Source organism: Anopheles arabiensis, chromosome 2 (assembly GCF_016920715.1).
Source record: "Anopheles arabiensis isolate DONGOLA chromosome 2, AaraD3, whole genome shotgun sequence".
Classification (NCBI taxonomy): domain Eukaryota; kingdom Metazoa; phylum Arthropoda; class Insecta; order Diptera; family Culicidae; genus Anopheles; species Anopheles arabiensis.
In genome coordinates, this window is record NC_053517.1 from 108338361 (window position 1) to 108355498 (window position 17138).

At 46.9% G+C, this 17138-nt stretch overlaps 2 protein-coding genes across 8 annotated transcripts in view; one reads left to right on the forward strand and one right to left on the reverse strand.

Annotated features, from left to right (window-relative positions):
• The window catches only part of LOC120898101 (glucose transporter type 1), a 177612-nt gene that overhangs the window by 26962 nt on the left and 133512 nt on the right, over positions 1–17138 (forward strand). The window lies entirely within an intron of this gene.
• Positions 5632–17138, reverse strand: part of LOC120898103 — a 40358-nt gene continuing 28851 nt past the window's right edge. For all 4 annotated transcript variants that reach the window (XM_040303488.1, XM_040303489.1, XM_040303487.1 and 1 more), the window contains exon 10: positions 5632–5930. In XM_040303488.1, the coding sequence (XP_040159422.1) occupies positions 5722–5930 (209 nt within the window). In that variant the 3' untranslated portion in view covers positions 5632–5721. The remainder of the gene's footprint in view (positions 5931–17138) is intronic.

The following is a 17138-nucleotide window of genomic DNA, read 5'->3' on the forward strand; positions in this document are numbered from 1 at the left end:
AATCTATCCGAGTGCGGACGTCCTCCCCGCCGTCCCCTCCGGCACTCCGATGACGACGACTTGAGCGAGCTTGGCAGGAAAAAGTTGACCCGTTTTCCTCATCATCCACAGTGCCTGGTTGGTTGGCCCCCATTTTGCCTCCCTCGTTCTCTCTTTGCTTCATTCTGATTGTGCGATAAATGCTTTCCCAATCGTTTGGATTGCTTTCTTTCTCTCTCTATGTGTGTGTGTTTGTTGTTGTTGTTGTATTCATTGGCGTAAAAGGGAAAAGTTTCGAACCGAAAGGAAATTACTTCGTTTGTACGTAGAAGCGGCGAGCGATTTCGCTCGGGCAGGCCGGGAGGCAGAGAAGCAAAGGAAAAGTCAAACAAAATGCGCGAATCTCGTCGAAGGGTGAGCAAAACTTTTCGCTTAAATTTGCGTCAACCCGTGCGACCAAATTGGCGGACAGGGGTAATAAAGAGGCAGGAGGGAGTAGAGGAGTATGTTTGGACGCGTTTTTAGTGTGTTTGAGGGAAGATATTGATCGCAGATGTTGTTTGGCTTCTTTTTAGTGGGACAGAGCTGTCAAAATATTGATGCTAGTTTTGCGCTGTTGCTTCCTAGCAAAGGGTGAGCAAGAAACGGCGATGACGTGGTGCGTCAATACTGCTTTAGCTAGCATTTATCTTGTTGTGAGATTTGAGCTTTTGGCATAACATAAAAGACGGAGAAAAAGAATGTTTTTCACTGCTTTAGATGATTTTTATACGTCAATGGCATACAAACTGGACTTTGTCGATCATTATACGCCTAACAGTATGCAATGCGCACAACAAATGTCTGTTTATAGCCATGTTGAGTACTGAATAATGTAAAACTCTCAACAACTTCTGTCATAAAGAAGTTTAAGCGTTGAAATTATGTAAAATAAACATTCGTTTTGCTGTTGTTGACTTTAATTCTTAAAGGTCACCTACCGGGTCTGGCCAGTTTCTGTGGGTGTTGTGCGGATGAGTCTCTGATATCCAGCGAACTCACACTCACACACAAAAGCCAGCTTATCGACACTTTGCGATCGTTGGCGTATCTCAGCGGAGGAGTAATTTGCCTCTTGCTGAAGCATTTGGTCCGAGCTATTTCTGTCTCTCCATTTGCTCTCTCCCTCACTGTTCCTTTCTCTGTGCCCCTCCACACCCGCCGGAATGCTTGCTATTCATGGTGGAAATATGCGAAATGATGCGCCCTCTGTTTGATGCAATTTTCGGTTCAAAAGCAAAGCTGGAAGAGACTGGATGAAAAAAACTTACGATACAGCTTTAAAAAAAAATCATTCCTTTGGTATTGGTAAACACCAATGAAAGGAAAAACTTTCTTCCCCTTCGTGGGGCAAACAACAACAACAACAACAAAAAATCGCCTCATTTAGGGAAGAAGTGTTTGGGGGGAAAAATAGCGTTTGTGGAAAATCTCGTTCACAATGATGCTTTTTTGTGTTGTTGGTGCTTTCTCCCCATTTGCTTCCCACGGTGGGACGCAACTGTTCCTTCCTGTTTTCGTTTTTCGTTTTTGAATGCTGAGCACAGTATTTTACGGGGGGGGGGGGGGGGGGGGGCAAAAGCAAATTTGAATAAATGGCATTTGGAATGCGGAATCAAATCGATTTAAGGGCGAAGCGATTTCAATGGCCGCTTTGGGGTGGACCGCTTGAACTGCAGAAAAAAAACCTTTTTGTTGTGAACAATGTTCGCGCAGAGACGCGCGAAAGAGATTTGTGTGCGATTTGTGTGAGGTTAATTAATGACGAATCCGATCCAGATTGGTGCGCCTGTCGTTAAGGGAGAGGACGCTGATTTTTGCCGTGATTAATCGGTGGAGATCCTTTGTCAAAGTGGTAGAGACTCATATTTAAATAGAACGACTAAATCACTGCTTGTATTCGTAACAAGCATCCAAGTGTTGGCAAGTCTACAAATGAAGGATAAATACAGCCGGTCACAAAAAGTTGTCAAATAAGTGCGATGGGAAAAGGTTACATATCGTTATCCTAATTTCACCGTTCGTTGAGTTCTTTCCTTCCCGGTGCACGAGCAGCAAGCAAGCAAGCAAGCAAGAGTCAACATCGTTCGAAACCTCGCCCAAAATTGGTAAATAGAGCCGTTTAGGACATGTTGCCTTCTTGGAATATTGCTCGCATGTCGAAGACGCTTTTCCTTTTTGGCTTGCGCCACTCCCAAACACATCTTGCAACAAGAACACAGAAGGGATGACAGTTATTGCCAGTTCGTCGAGCGCAATTTGTACATGGGAGCTTACGTGGAAGCCCACAGCGTACCGAACTGCTGCACAGGACAGTACACCACACACACAAACAGAGTAGGTGTAGGTTTGTGCCGTTGGCCAAGTACCCCGGAGTTGCCGTGCCCGAAATTACAACCATCCTCTCCAATCGAGATGCAGCTGCGATAGGGAAAATACATTCACAATATGAAACGACTATCTTTCGCTGACTATCTTGGGTCGGGGCAATTGGGTGGGTTGAAAGACTGACTTCTTTTTCCTTCGCGCACTGTTTCGTACGGATGCTTACAAGTCGCCAAAGATAAGTCCAAAGCACAAGGGATGGCCCCAAACGAACATTTGCAGTGGCAGAAAGAAGCCATAACAGCAGCAGCAGCAGCACGAATAAACAAAGTTGAAACGGGTCCAAAAACTCGTGCTGACTCCGTCGTCGACAAGGATACGCGAGAGACAGATAAATGTGTGCCAAGGGCAATATTTTTCCATCGCAACACTTTTGCACACACACACACACTGAGTGTATCATCGCCGTTCTCGGGTCTGCACCGGACCGGAGTCGCGCCTGGGACTGGGTACTGGTAGAGCTGAGTAAATTGAGTGCACGACGGCGAGATAGTTTAGACATCTAGTATCCTACCGATTCCGTACCCAATGGTTTAGATGACTCGTCGCTCGCGTGTGGACAGAGCCGAAAAGGAAAAACGTTTTCAATATTCCTAAAGCGTCCACACAGCGCACCCTGTCAGAAAGCATGCACCCGCAAATGGGGGAGGCGGAGTGGAGAACGAAGTTTTCATTTTTCAATATTTATCAGCTGCACTCGGAACGGATCGGAGCGAATTAGAGACTTGTCTTGTCTGCAGGGCAATAGAAACAAAATGCGCCGGCGACATGCTGCCGCAAGGATAAAGTTTGATAATAGAGTTGAGCGGTTGAAGCTCGTGAGCGAGCATCAGTCAGCCAGTGTATCAAAATGTGCGACGAAACGCATTTCGGGAGATGGAATGGTTCAAGTTTTAATATAAATCAAGACAAATTAACTTAAAAGTTTGTCCCCATCACGAGGTGAGCGTGAAGCAGGAGAGCAAGCAGGACTCATATCCTGCTGAATCCATCAAGCATGGTTCATGATGCTGGCTAAAGTTGTAAAACATCGCAAACAGCGAAGGAAAAGATAATAACCACGTACCAGTTTTTGTACGAAAAATAGCCAGCTCATCTTCAGACATCCAAGATTTTGAAATTAAACAGAAACATTTGTAGAAAAAATTGCACAGTTTTAGGCGTCTTCGTACCAACTTTTTAAAGTCGATAAAATAACGCCTGAAGTTATGCCATCCGCATGACATCATGTTCTGTTTTCAACCACACAGCTCACAGCACTTATTTCCTGCACAATCTCACTTGACAAGCATCGACAAAACAAATCAACAATATCTGACATCTTTTTTATTACTCCCGCTGTGCGCTATCGTTCTGTCCGCACCCGTGCGTGTGTGTGTGTGTGTGGGTTTGTGTGGATTTCCGCTCAGAAAAGTTTTAAATTTAACTTCGATTCACTTCACCACCCATCTTTACGAAACAAACGAGCAGCACGAGAAGCGGATATGAGCAACCGCTGGGGAAAGGGGCGTGCCATTTTGTCTAGCTTTATTACTTTTTAATGGGAATTGACATGGAGAAAAATATTATTGCTTTCAGCACGGCAGATCACGGCAACCCACCCGGCTGCTTCTTTACTTCACCCGTGAAGTGAATCCCTTGATAAATCTCTCTGACAAAGCTCTTTACAGCGAACGCAAGGATGTGTGATGCGATCAGACATGTGTACATCGATAGCCCGTGGACCGTTGTTTGGCGATTGTTGTGGCCACTAGACGATTAAAAATTTAACGACTCGCCTCGGTTCCGGTAGGTTGATTCCATTTTCATTCCCACTGCCAACGCCAAGGGCAACAATAGCGGCGCCATTGTGGAACTTTTGCCGGTGCCGGGGTTTTTTTTTTGTTCGTGTGCCGTTGAGAGAAACAAAACTTTGCAATAAGAACTTTCAGCCCGAAAGTACTTGCGAAAAAATGAATTGTGCCGGTGAAATGGGTTCAGATTCACAAAGAAAATTGTTTCGCATACGTGAAAAAAGTTTCCATAATTCTTTCCACTCCCCGACGGTTGATACTAGCGGGTTTTTTGTTCGGAGCCTGGTAAACTGGTGAGTGATAAAATTTACTCTAATTGCTTTTTCGTGTTAGGGGTTACGGCTGTTTCAGGGCTGGACAGACAATGGTCCATCAAGGGGATCATAAGAAATTTCGGACAAAATGTAAGATTGGTCCAGCAGAAGAAAAACCCTCGCAAATGCACTAACCACCCAACCAGCGAGGCAGGCAAAGCCGACAGATAAGTAGATTTCAAGGCGCGAAAAGTTTTTCGATCGTAAAAACGAGATTTTACGATCGAAGCGCGATGGGATTTCTTACGGCAAACAGTTTTGTCGCTGTGTTTGCTACGGCCGCCACAAAAAAAAGGGGGTAAAAGTGCACCGAGTTTCGGTTTGCCGGTTGGTTGGAGCTGGCAGGAGGATGATTAGTTTTGAGGTCATTTCCCCCTCCCTCTCACTCTGCTTGGCCAAGAGTTTAACGTTCAAGATTTAACCATTCGTGATTGGCTTTCGATTTGTAATGGGGGAAAAAGAGATTTTTTGATCGTTTTATTGTAAAGAAGAGGGTTCCAATAAGTTTCAGAAAGTTGTGGTCAGAGCAAATGGGATTTTCATGCTGCATTGATTGCTTGTTTGAGGTTAAAATGGATTGAATTTTGTTGTCATTAAAGTGCAAATAAATGGTGACATAATGTTTTCGTTACAAAGTTCTGTAAAGTCAATTAATTTTTTAACAAAGATACGCAAATAAACACACTCGTCGTAATATTTTCATTCGGTCCCGTATTGAGATTCAAACTCACGTCTCCCGTGTGAGAGTCCAGCACTCATGCCACACCACTGTGAATCAGTCCATCCTGCCCTATGCTAAACTCGTACCATAACACGCCAACCGTACAAGTTCGTTGGATCGTTTATCAATTAGCAAAACTATTTCAGCTTTAAGCATTGAAAGTAACACTGGCACATTTTTCCTTCCATGCACTTTCGCCACCCTTCTCCGCTCTGGTTGCTCAGGTCCCGGGGTTAGAAATGTGAAATTAATTAGCATCAGCGCACAATTCGATGCCCTCGTGAGAGCTCGTCCTGGAAGGCAAACCGGTCAAACGAAGGAGAACAATTTAATTTGTGCCATGTACGACTTACACCAACCCTCGAGTGTCTCTACTACTTACCCCTCCCCCCCACCCCCTTCCAACACCCCCCCTCAGGGACCGAGAGCAGCAAACATCAAAGCAACTGCTGCTCTGCTCCACTGGAACGCTGCTCCACACTGCACTCCGTTATTTGGTTTGTAATTGCTTGGTAAATTTGCTGCTGCTGCTGCTGTTGCTGAGGTTGCTGCCCTGGGAGGATGGTGTAGCATCACCGGCACGGCATTTCGATAGTGCTGCTGCTGCATCCGACATCAACGAGTCGTCCAGATCGGACAGCTGCGCAATGGAGAGGTTGTGCCGGAACGGGCGCGGTGACGACGGGAGCGTGATGTTTTCTGCAAAGGCATGAAAGGAATCGGGCAATGAATACAAAAATATAACTGCAAAGGCCGAGGTGAAAGGGTATTGACAACTTCTGGTGAGCTTACAAAAGAAGTAGAAACACACACACACATGCGCTGAGGATGCTCTCTTGTTCCTTCCTTTCCCTGCTCTCCGTGTTACGGGTTTAGGGGTAATTTACATTTTACTTGTTCATTTTAGCCATCAGCGCGTAGAGACTCCTCCCGAAGACATGCAGCATATCATGACGAGCGACAGTGTTCCCTTCTCTTCTTTTCCACTTCATCCGCTCCGCACACACACATGCGGAGAGAGGGAGAGATAAGTGGGTTTATTCTATTCACTAGCTCGACGTTCACAGTCTGCAGTCGACCGTTCAGGGGAAGCGGCACGTACCAAAAACGCTGCATGATGCGCGCTTGACGTGACGGAATTATGGCTTCAGTTTAATATTTCGCGCTCGCTCCTCTCGGCCAAGTGCCCGTGACATGGAATGTGTTGTTTTCACTTAATTTCAATCAAGTGAAAAACCAACTGGAACTACTTACACACCGGGGAGGAGAGGTAGTCCTTGTTGTTGGTGGCTTACGGCGAGCATGGGAGACAGCCACTTCACCCAGATAAAACCCCTCAGAGCGTGCGCGCGGCGTCCAATCCACTAAATATTCCAGTCACAGGTCATACTGGGCCTGGGCAGTGGTGGTGCGTTTTCTTTTAAAACATTTCCCCCCCCTCCCCCCCCATCTGTCCCTGTCTCTGCCTGAGCCAGTCAGAGCTAGTTGGGAAACGTTGAAAGTGTCACGAAGCACCCTCCAGCAGCGTTGCAGCGACGGAATGGGACCGAAGTCGCTGTCGTCGTCGTTGTGACCTGCATGACTCTTGCAGCGCGCTGCTCCACGGTGCTCTTTACGGCGCAAAAAAAAAGAATCCTGCCCCGACAGATGACGTTGTGTGTAAGCTGCTCAGCGTTACGGGCAACATAAGCAACAGCAACAGCAGTGGGTCCCAGACACACACACAACCCCTCCTCCTCTCATGCCCTCTTTGCTGCGTTGTTTTGGTACGTTGTTCAGATGGAGCTTTCGCCGCAACGAGCCACGGCCAATCAGGGAAAACCACCCCCCGGAGACAGGGATTTGCGCGAAGTTCGGGCTTTTCTTGTCCTGTTTTTATTTCCCCCTTACCACCTTTCCCTTTCTCCCCCTCTCTACCCCTCACACATCGCATTCTTTGCGCGTACCGAGGCCGCATCTACTCCCGGAGGGGTTCAAAATGCGAAAGTGAACGACACACACACACAAAAAAAATATTTTAAATTAAAGAAAATTCAATTTAAAATTGACAAACAGCTGCGAACAGCTGCGGCAGGGGGGAAAGGGAGCGTAAGGATGCGCTGGGGGAGCGTCGGTAGCGTCTCGGGTGGGATTTGGGATGAAACACATGCGACAACACTAGATATGAAATGATCCACCTCTTTTCACCCCGCACACTCGCTCGCTCTCTCTGCCGTGCTCCCCCCCTTTGGGCAAAAGGCTCGCGCAAACATAATTCCTCACACCAACCTTTTCCTGGACGCGCGCTGTCGTTGTCAGGATCGCGTCAGGGTCCCGAAGTCAACTGCAAATAGTGTGAAGATGGCGCGCGCCAAGCTTTCTTTTTTTTCTAAGAAGGAGCAACGTTAGAGATGGTTGGTAGAGGTGTGAGGGGGAAATGAAAACGAAAACGTAACGATATCAACGCGGGATTATTTTTTGTTGCTCGCGCGCGCTTTCCATCCAACACATACGGGCAAAGGGAGGGGGATGGATCGTCACGAACAAAAAGCGCGCCACACACACACTGGGAAAAGGAAAGCAAAGGAACGCAGTAATAGGTTGCTGGCCACGGCGGGAAAGCGCGGCAAAGGAGATAAAAATTCTGATGACTTTATTTTAGTGCGAGGCAAAGATCCCCTCTACGGTAAAGGCGTTCAAAGGGGGCGTTTTAGGTTGCGTTCGTGAGGTTTCTCTATAGCCTCCGCGGGGCAAACGAGACTTTAGCCCCCCCCCTCCACATTGAAGCACGTTGAAATGTACGTGTGTGTGTGTGTATGGGTTGGTATAAAAATGAGAAAAGATTCAATTCACCGTCCTCTCTCGGTGCTGGAGTTGGAAAGAAAGGACAGCATAAAGAAGCTGACAGAAAGGATCCGCCGACGATATGGGGAAGAAGGATGAAGCCCTCCACTGTCACGATGGTCGACAACCCCCCTCTCCGCCGGTGTGTGTGTATCCTGCGGCCCATTTTACCCGAGTAATAGTTCACTTTGCTCGGCGGCTGTCGGTGTGTGTGAGTCGCACGTTGGGACGTACAACAGAAAGCTTTGAATACACATCGTTCCATTTCTGGGAAGCAGGAACCAAAGTGCTTTATGCTTGAGCTTCATCACCATCATCTCGCGCGACTCCTGTGTCCGTGTGTCCGTGTGTATGTGTGTGTGTCCTTAAACAGGTACGACAGTGGCGTTATGAATGCACGCGAGACGCGCACGAAGGATGCGGAGAGCAGAAGCATAACATTTGCGTGCCCGCTTTCTTAGTCAGATTAGGTTAGCCGCTGGGAGGGAAGCGAAAGATAGATATGGAAAATTATGATGATTTTTTCCCCACCAACTCCAACTGTGTTCCCACACACACCCTCTTTTCGAGGGAGTTGGAAAAGGCGAAGGACAAGCAAATGCCATTTGCATGCTTTGCTCGCGTGGACCTTTGACAAGGGAGAGAGAGAGAAAGAGCAACATGGCTAAAGGTGGAGATTAAGTCGCAAACCTTTCAGGACGGGGGGAGCGACACACAGAACACACATCGCGTTTTGACCCACCAGGAGAGAGAGAGTGAGTGAGGAAAGGACAGCAGGAAAAATGGGTTTAGATCTCCACCGTGGCTGCTCTGGAGTGCGCAAATCCGTCACGCGGGTGGACCGAGTTTTCCATTACCTGAATAGGATGCTCTGTAAACCTCCGGTCCCGGTCCGGGTATGATGAATGTGGTCGGAGTGTCACGCGATGAAATGAAATCACTGTGTGTTGCAATGCAGCGTGATGCGTTCATTTTTCTTCCCCCACAATCTTCCCTATTTTAGGTTGGCGAGAGGACGGCTTCTTATGCACTTCACTCACTCTCCCACTTGCAAGCTTTTGCATGGATTGGATGTTCCGATTTAATTTGGAAAAAGGGGCACTCGACCACCCGGACCTGGTGGTGGAACAGGCAAAGCAGTGGGAGAACTTTTACGATGATTGTTGTTGTTTCGCTTAACAAGTTTAGGTGATTACATTTAAATTCAGTTAGCGTGGCACCCTGGGCGCCACTTTCGATTGGATTTGGAGTGTATTTTTATCATTTTTAAAGGAAATGGAAAGCACTCGAACGGCACTGGAGTGTAATAGAACCAGAATAGCGTTAGTTTGTAATGAAGAGTGCATACCTTTAGGCGTTTGGTATCACTCTACGAACAACTTTATCATTATTTTTACCATATAGTGTATAAAGCGACCACTCCAGAAACAATCCATCGACATTAAATTGCTGCAAAACAGGAGGAAACCCGCACCGCATGAACAAAGCTATCGCCTTAATTGTCGCAAAATGCAATTCAATCCCGAGCGGTAATTTAAATTTCTTTCATTGTGTTTCAACGCAAACAAAGCTGAAAATGAGGGAGGGAAAAGGCAGCAAACCCCCAAAAGGTTTAAATAAAACCCTTTTTGACACTTCTGCGTGGAGCTACAGCAACAACAAAAAATCTCCCACAGAAGCAAACACGACATCGCTTCCCCAAAATAATGCCATTACGTTGCGTTGGGCTGGTGTCCAGTAGTTTCGGCGTCCGGTAAATGAAGCACACTGCCTGCTGCTGCTGCTGCTGCACACAGGGCGGCCACGTGCAGTGTATTAAGTGGAATAATTAAACACTGATTGGCCATTATCCACTCGAACGCAGCTGATGGACGGGTGGATCACGTGTGATCCGGGCCTGTGCGCTGCGTTGCGTCACTGTGTGCTGCCCATCGTCCAGCGGGATTTTCGGGCGGGAAGCTGGGGTAGAGATTTTAATTTAAAAAAGATTTCGCACAGCCCGTTTTTCGACCGGGGGCTGCTGCTTTTGGGACTGAGTGTGTATGTACATTCTTTCTCCAATTACACAGCCTGCACAATGTAACGTCGTGGGGGTGTGAATTTGATTGGCATTGCAATGGAATGGTTTTACGGCGGGGGGAAAAGAGCTTATTTTCCAATTCCCCAAAAGCGTTGCAAGGAGGGAAAACAAATAGTCGTGTATTGCATTCGATGAGAGGCATTTCAATCTTCTCTCTTCACACTGGTGTGTGGAAATGGAATATTTTAAAGATTATACCACGCCTTCCGGAGGCTTGCGGTGGTCTCGAATGCCTTTGGCAAACATATTTTCGCACCCAAAATCAATAATCAACCTATCAGCGGCACCGTTTGCCGCGGAACATTTGACTCCAGCGCCCACAAGTGCATGTGCATGCGTGTTTAAGATTTGCTTTCTAACTCCATCCACTGTACATGTGTGTTTGTGTGTGTGTGTGTGGTTGGATGAGCTTCGCTAACAATCAACTGTCATTCGTTCCGGGAAGAATGACGCACCCAGTGCCCACAAGCCACACTATGCACAAGGGATTCCGCTTACCCGCCTGTTTTTTGTGGTGGATCCCTCTGCGCACAACTTTATCTCGCTGCAATCACTCACAACTTTGCACCGCGCGATGCGCGAAGAAGAATCTCTGCCGGAAGTCTTGCGCGTGGTGACAAAACGACGATTCGCGGGCAAACTTTTAAACCACGTCAAACGTGCGAACCCAATTTGGCGAACCGCGATCCAGCGGAGTCAGGCGGACACATGATGGAACGCCGCTCTTCCGAGGGCAGGGTTTGGCAAAAAGGGGGTCTTTCGTAAACTTTTCCAAACACTTAATAAGCTTTATAAGAACTGGGAAATTGGTAAATAGAGGAAGGAATGTAAATAGAGCAGTTCGGTAGTACAGATTGCATAGTTTTGGGCGCTTTCGCGTACAATTCTATCTTGCTTGCTTGTTTGCATTCATATCGAACATTAGCTTTTCTCGAACCCTGGCAAGGTTCTGGAAGACGCTGAATCAACTCGAATGTATTTATTTTAGCACACTACCGGAACCTCCCCCTTCCCCTAGCAAACCAGTCTGCCCGAGCGTTCCGAAAATAGTTTTGCCGCGAATGAAGAAGTGTCGCGTCCCGTAACGTCCCACACAACCGTGCCCTCAGCGCAGGGACGAAACATAGTTTCGCGAGAAAATTCCTGTATCGTCAACACCTTTCCTCCATTCTCGCACGCGGATTTCGGGTCTTTCGGGTTTCAGCCACAAGAGAAAGCAGGTAATTAGGAGCGATTGCCATGAGCCACCGCCGGGTTGCAAAACCCTTTCCGCGAAAGCTACGATAAGAGTGTGGGTGTGTGGGGGCATTCTCTCCTGGCGCTACCTGATTTTCGTAGAAAAGGTAAATCCTTGCTTTCTGCTGCTGCTGCTGCTGCTGCTGGATGAAACTTTTCCGGTTAGAATTAAGCACGGAGGATGGTGCTTCAGTTTCGTGCTTGGGTCGTCTTGGCAGCATTACAGCGCTGGCGGAAGGGTACGGTAACACAAACTTCCATCCACAGTCCCGGGATGTTTGTACCCAAGATCGCAACGCTCGCAGTATACAATGCGGAAGCGAATGACAGCACCGTGTTATATCGTGTTCACCCTTTGCAATACTGGCTGAGGCTAAGCTTCCTCCGCCGGTGGCAAAACGTACAAACGTGCGCGCGAGATTCTAGAGCGAATTTAAGGTTTTGATAAAAATGGGGAAAGCACAACATGAACCGCATACGTACGTGCTTTGTTTTCACACACGCACGCTCGAGAGCAGCAAATTTAAACTTAATTAAAATTCTTCGATGAGACAATATTTTGCTATCGAATTTTATCTTTTCGTAAAACCATAGTGGAACCTTTTTGGCAATCGTGTACGCGTGAGGATAAATTCCATACCCTTGTGGCTCGTGCACAGCGGGAGGGAAGAGCTCATTACATCTGTGCTTCATGTGTGTGTGTGTGTGTAATGAAGATACGTCACCTTTCCGTCTACCGTTTCAGCAGGAAAAAAAATGTGCGTTATTATTTTCATCATAATTTTCTGCGCCCATCTTGTAATGAGCAAAACATTCCTGGAGAGCTGCTCGGGGCACGGCTGTAACGGATATGCTACTACATCGCTCCACAACACATCAGAGGCCTTGTGTTCGTATGTTCGTACACCGCCCGAGGGTGACCTCCGAAACAGCCCCAACGCCGGTGAGCATTCTCGAGCAGGCAGACCCGAGAGTATCGTGATAATGGTTGTAAATTTAATTAAAATCTTCTCCCAACCTCGTGTGCATATGTATGTGTGTGCTTTGTAGGTAGGTGCCTGGGTATGTGAAAAACTGTTCCCGACGTAACGTGATTGACTCAGGGCGAAAAGCTCACCCACTCAACTGCCTCGAGCAAATTGTGCGCCGAGGCTTTAACCTTCTCGGGGCTCTCAATTCGGGTAAAATCCTGCTAGTCTTCACCAACTCCCGGGGACAGGAACCCCCCCAGCTAAGGGTACAGATTTCCCAAGAATCCTTTTCGGCAAAGAGGGGGGGAATGCCTCGGGACCTTTTTGTGCTGCGCCGGCAGAAAAGCCCCATTTGGCGAACGCAATAATGAGCCAAAAACTAGACGCCGAATCATGTTTACTAAGCAGAAGATTAATTTTGTGACCGTTCTTTGGAAGAAGCAAAAAAAAAACATGATTAAATTTTCATTCGATTGAAGTTTGCCACTACCAATCTGAGTGTGAGGAAAATATAATCAAACCACCCAAGATACCGTCCGAATTAGTTTGCTTTGTTGTGATACAAATAAGAAAGCGATGGAGTGTGTTTGCAGAATTCGAATCAAGCACCAATGCGCCTGAATTTATACAGTCGATGATTTGTAAGGCTAAAAATCCTATTGGATTGCTTTAAATGTATGCTTTTGACCGAATATTAAACCATTCCAACCAACTCTCTCTTTCTCTTTACAGCCCATTCAAAGGCTTACGCTTGATCCACCCAGTTACTGTTGCTGCTTTTGGCACACCCGAGGTGATAAATCGGAATCATTCAATGTAACCGAGACACCACCATCATCATCATCGTGCTCGAAACAAAATAAGGTAATTACAGTTTTGTTTTGCTCCGTTTTTGCTCGGTGTATTTAAATCATTTCCAGGCTTCCAGGATTATCAGAGAAAAACAAAACAGCAAAAAAGACAGGGGGGAATCAAAGCCAAAGCCACCTGTGCTCTTTGATGACGAATTGCACTGGCCCGGGCAAATAACGCTCTGCTGCCACGATGGAGATTGTTCCATTCCATCGACCGCTCAATGCCATCGACAGGTGATGGAAAACGTTCGGCAAACATTGGGCTGGCGGGGGGAGCGGGAAACAAATGAAATTAATCAACAGTGCACCTCGCGTTTTCCATATTCTTCAACCGTCAGTATCAGACGACGGGAGAACGTGAGAGCATTTTTTGTACCAATAAATTCGCATCCCTCTTATCCTTTAATACCGATGAAGCTCGGGATCGTTCCCCCCCACTTTTTTTTCTCGTCGCCTTTTTACCATCAAACCCCAAACGGCTGGCAAGTATTTATATGCGATAGTATTTATTTGTGGTCTTTGGGTCTGCTTCTTCAGCGTTTTCCAATTTTTGTCCGTTTCATACCGTTAGACTGTTTCACCTTTTACCCTGTTGTGCAGTTAAAAAGCGTAGCTACAGCAATGAGCCAAAAACGCGCTTCTTTCTCAATCTCCCGAGGATGCTTTAACTATCGAAACGGGGAACGGTTTGGAAGAGCAGAACAAAGAAAGCAAAAAACTCACACGAATTGGTTGCATCTATAGAATTCAGGATAGAAATTCACTCCCCCTCCTCCCTCTCCTCGCTAGCAGCGGATTACACGAACGAAACGAAAGGATTTATTATTTAATTTATAGCCAACGAATGCTGCTGAACTGGAGCTGGAACCGTGCAAAGTACGGAACGGAGTACCACCACAGCGCAGCGGTCCGAACAAGGTGAGACGAAACGGGTTCGTCGTTTGCACCGCGTACGCCGGTAACGCTTTTGTGCGATAAAATTTGCGAAAGAAAGAACCCGTGGGTTGAAATCGGCAGCAAAAAAAAGCGCAGTTTTAAAAACTGTACACACACACAGTTAATCCACCGAACGAAGGAACGGAATTTTTCTACCAGATTCAATTTTTCTCTCCCCCTGTCCCATCGACCTACACATCTCGCATGGAGCGTAGTTTTTAAACAAAAGGTTCGCAAAGGTCTGGCGGAGAGAGAGGGGGTGCGGTTTTGCTTATCGCGCGGCATTATCGTGAGCTTATTTTCCTAAGCCGTGCGCGCTGTGTACCGCGTTGTTGTATGACCGGCAGCAGATTGCACGAAAAGCGGAAGGTAAAACACTACTTTCACGGTTTCTTTTGTTTGGTGACAAAAATCATAATTCTAATAAGCCCCAAAACCCCTTTTGGCAGTTGTCAGTTTTGCTTATTTTGTAATGTTTACTGTTGCATTGAAACGGTCGAGCCATAATGCTTATTGGATTTGCTTTATGAGATGATACGAAAGTGGGCAATATTTTTCTTACCTTAAGTATCAGGACAATTCTAGATTTTGCGGACTTTGGGATTAATTCATCACATCAGGTCCACTAAAGCTGTTCATTTAGTTCTTATTCGTACACTATTTAATGAAATTTACCTTAAAACTACAAAATTTCTTAACAAATCGCAAATACAAGCATCTCTTTGCATACCTTCAGGCGCTTAGCAAAGCAAAGAGATTCAAAGCAAGAAACCTTCGCCAATAAAAAAGAAGTTCGTTGCCATCTTCTTAAAGAGATAAACAAAACACCATTCAATTCAGCCATTGACCCCTCGCTTATTTACCCATTTTATTTCCTTTTTCTCTCAAGCTCCCACCATACATTCCTTCGCTTTTCTGCAGCGCTTATTAATAGCATCACTCAATGGGCAAGCAACAGCAAAGGGAAATCTGATCCCATGCCCACAAAAGGTGGTGGAAAACGCCAAGAAACGCACTCATTTTCCATGCAGCGTCGTATCGAATTTGTCCCTTGCGCATCAAACCACTACAAAGGACGTTAGGTTCCCCTCCTCCCACACCAGTCATTCCATTTTTGCTGTTTGCTTTCTGTTTGGCATTTTTGCTTTGACAGTTTTGTTTTGTTTGGAACGGACGAGAATTGTTGCCATTCCGCAGGACAGTCAGATGAGAAGAGTAGTAGAAAGACTGGGAGCGTTATCGTGGCCGCACTGTGCTTCCCTTCATCCCGCAAGGCGGAAAAGCAGGAGTGAGCCTGCCCTCCACAAAACCACTTTGCTCTTTCAATTTCACTGCTTGCTTTTGCCGTTTCCGCGTTTGGTTTTGGTTCATTTATTGAAATTTATATTATTCGACCGAGACTTATGCCGCTCACGGTGGAGCCCCACATTTCTTTTGTGTGTGCCCATATCGTGGCGGTGGATTTAAATTCACGCTTTCCCCCCGCACAACACAGTTGCCAACTCGCTGCGGACTCGCTCTGTATCGTGCGGAACAATTCTTTCAAACCGAATTTTTTTGTGCCCACACTTTGCATACAAAAGCATACAAATTTCTCCCCGCGGAGTGGTGGTGGTGGTGGTGTGTGCGCACGTGAATGTGATTTTCTCGTTTGCTGAATGTAATCCCCGCTTTCCCCCTGTTGCTTTTATCCAGCTCCAGCACTTCGTGCGCTGGGGGTGAAACAGTAAAATTCACCATCACTCCCATCACTACCATAACCCTGTAAGAAGGGCAAGGGATCGTGTTTTTCGCCAGGTACACACACACACACTCGTGGAAAGTCAAAAACTCACTTCCGGCAGCAGTGAGGAGCTTTCGGGGTGAGTCGATTCCATCCCATTGTTGTACCATCATCATCATCAGCCCCCCATTCCCCCCCCCCTTCACATCACCTTCATCCATCCTTTCCTAAGCAAAAGGGGGGATCCGCATCACTACGCTACGATTAATGTTCCTTCAATTGAATATTTAAAATTCAATTTGTGCTAGCGCGCACACACACACACACTACGACCAACCATGACGGCGACGGCAACGATGACGAAGACGCCAACGAGCATCGTTCGACATTGTCTCGTTTCCCTTCCCCCTGTCCTCCTCCCTGTCTCCCACACCCTGCGGGGTACATTGATTTTCCACCGCGAGGGCGTATTTTACGTAGCACGTTTTATTTTCATCTGTTGCCCGCTCAGAGCGAGTCTGGGTCGATTTTTTGTTGTTGTTCGGGCCGCCTCCCTTCAAGCACCGTTCTCCAATCGTTAACTCGTCCTTGTGTGTGTGTGTGAGAGAGAGTTAGAATAAATTTCCATGGACCTAGTCAGCGCTTTTCACAAAAGAACGATTTCTTCCGGCTGCAAATTTGTGGCAAAAGCGAAAGAGAACGAGTGGCATACAAATAATTTCAAACGAATTTTTCCCCACTCTTTTCCCTCTTTTCCCCCTTTTCCATCCCCCCATGTATCCGGGGGGAAGGTTAAATATTTCCAATCGTCTGACCGAGACCGAGTGAAGGTTTGAATATTATTCAACAGTGGCTCCACCACCCACACCGGCAACAAGCAGCGCCAAAATTGATCGTTGCAGCGAAATTAAACCACAATTACTTCCCTACACTCCACACACACACATACACCCTGCCGAATCCGGTTATCTTGGTTTCCGCTTGCACACGCCCCCACACACACACACCCGTACCGCCCAGTGGAAAAGATTAGTTAATGCTCTCGTCCAATGCTCTTACCCTGGTCGCCTTTCGGCTGCGGCGGCTCGAGGGCCGGCAGGAAAAACACTGAACGACCCGAGATAAGGCCGCCTTCACCCACCCACCCATTCGTGTTAGTATTGGTTTGCATAAGTTTATGGTTTAAATTAAAATTTGGCCCGACCTTGAGGGCTGAGAGAAGGTCGGCAAAAGAACGTGTCGGTGGGGGAAGGTTTTTTTTCTTTGGAGAATAAATTGGATGAT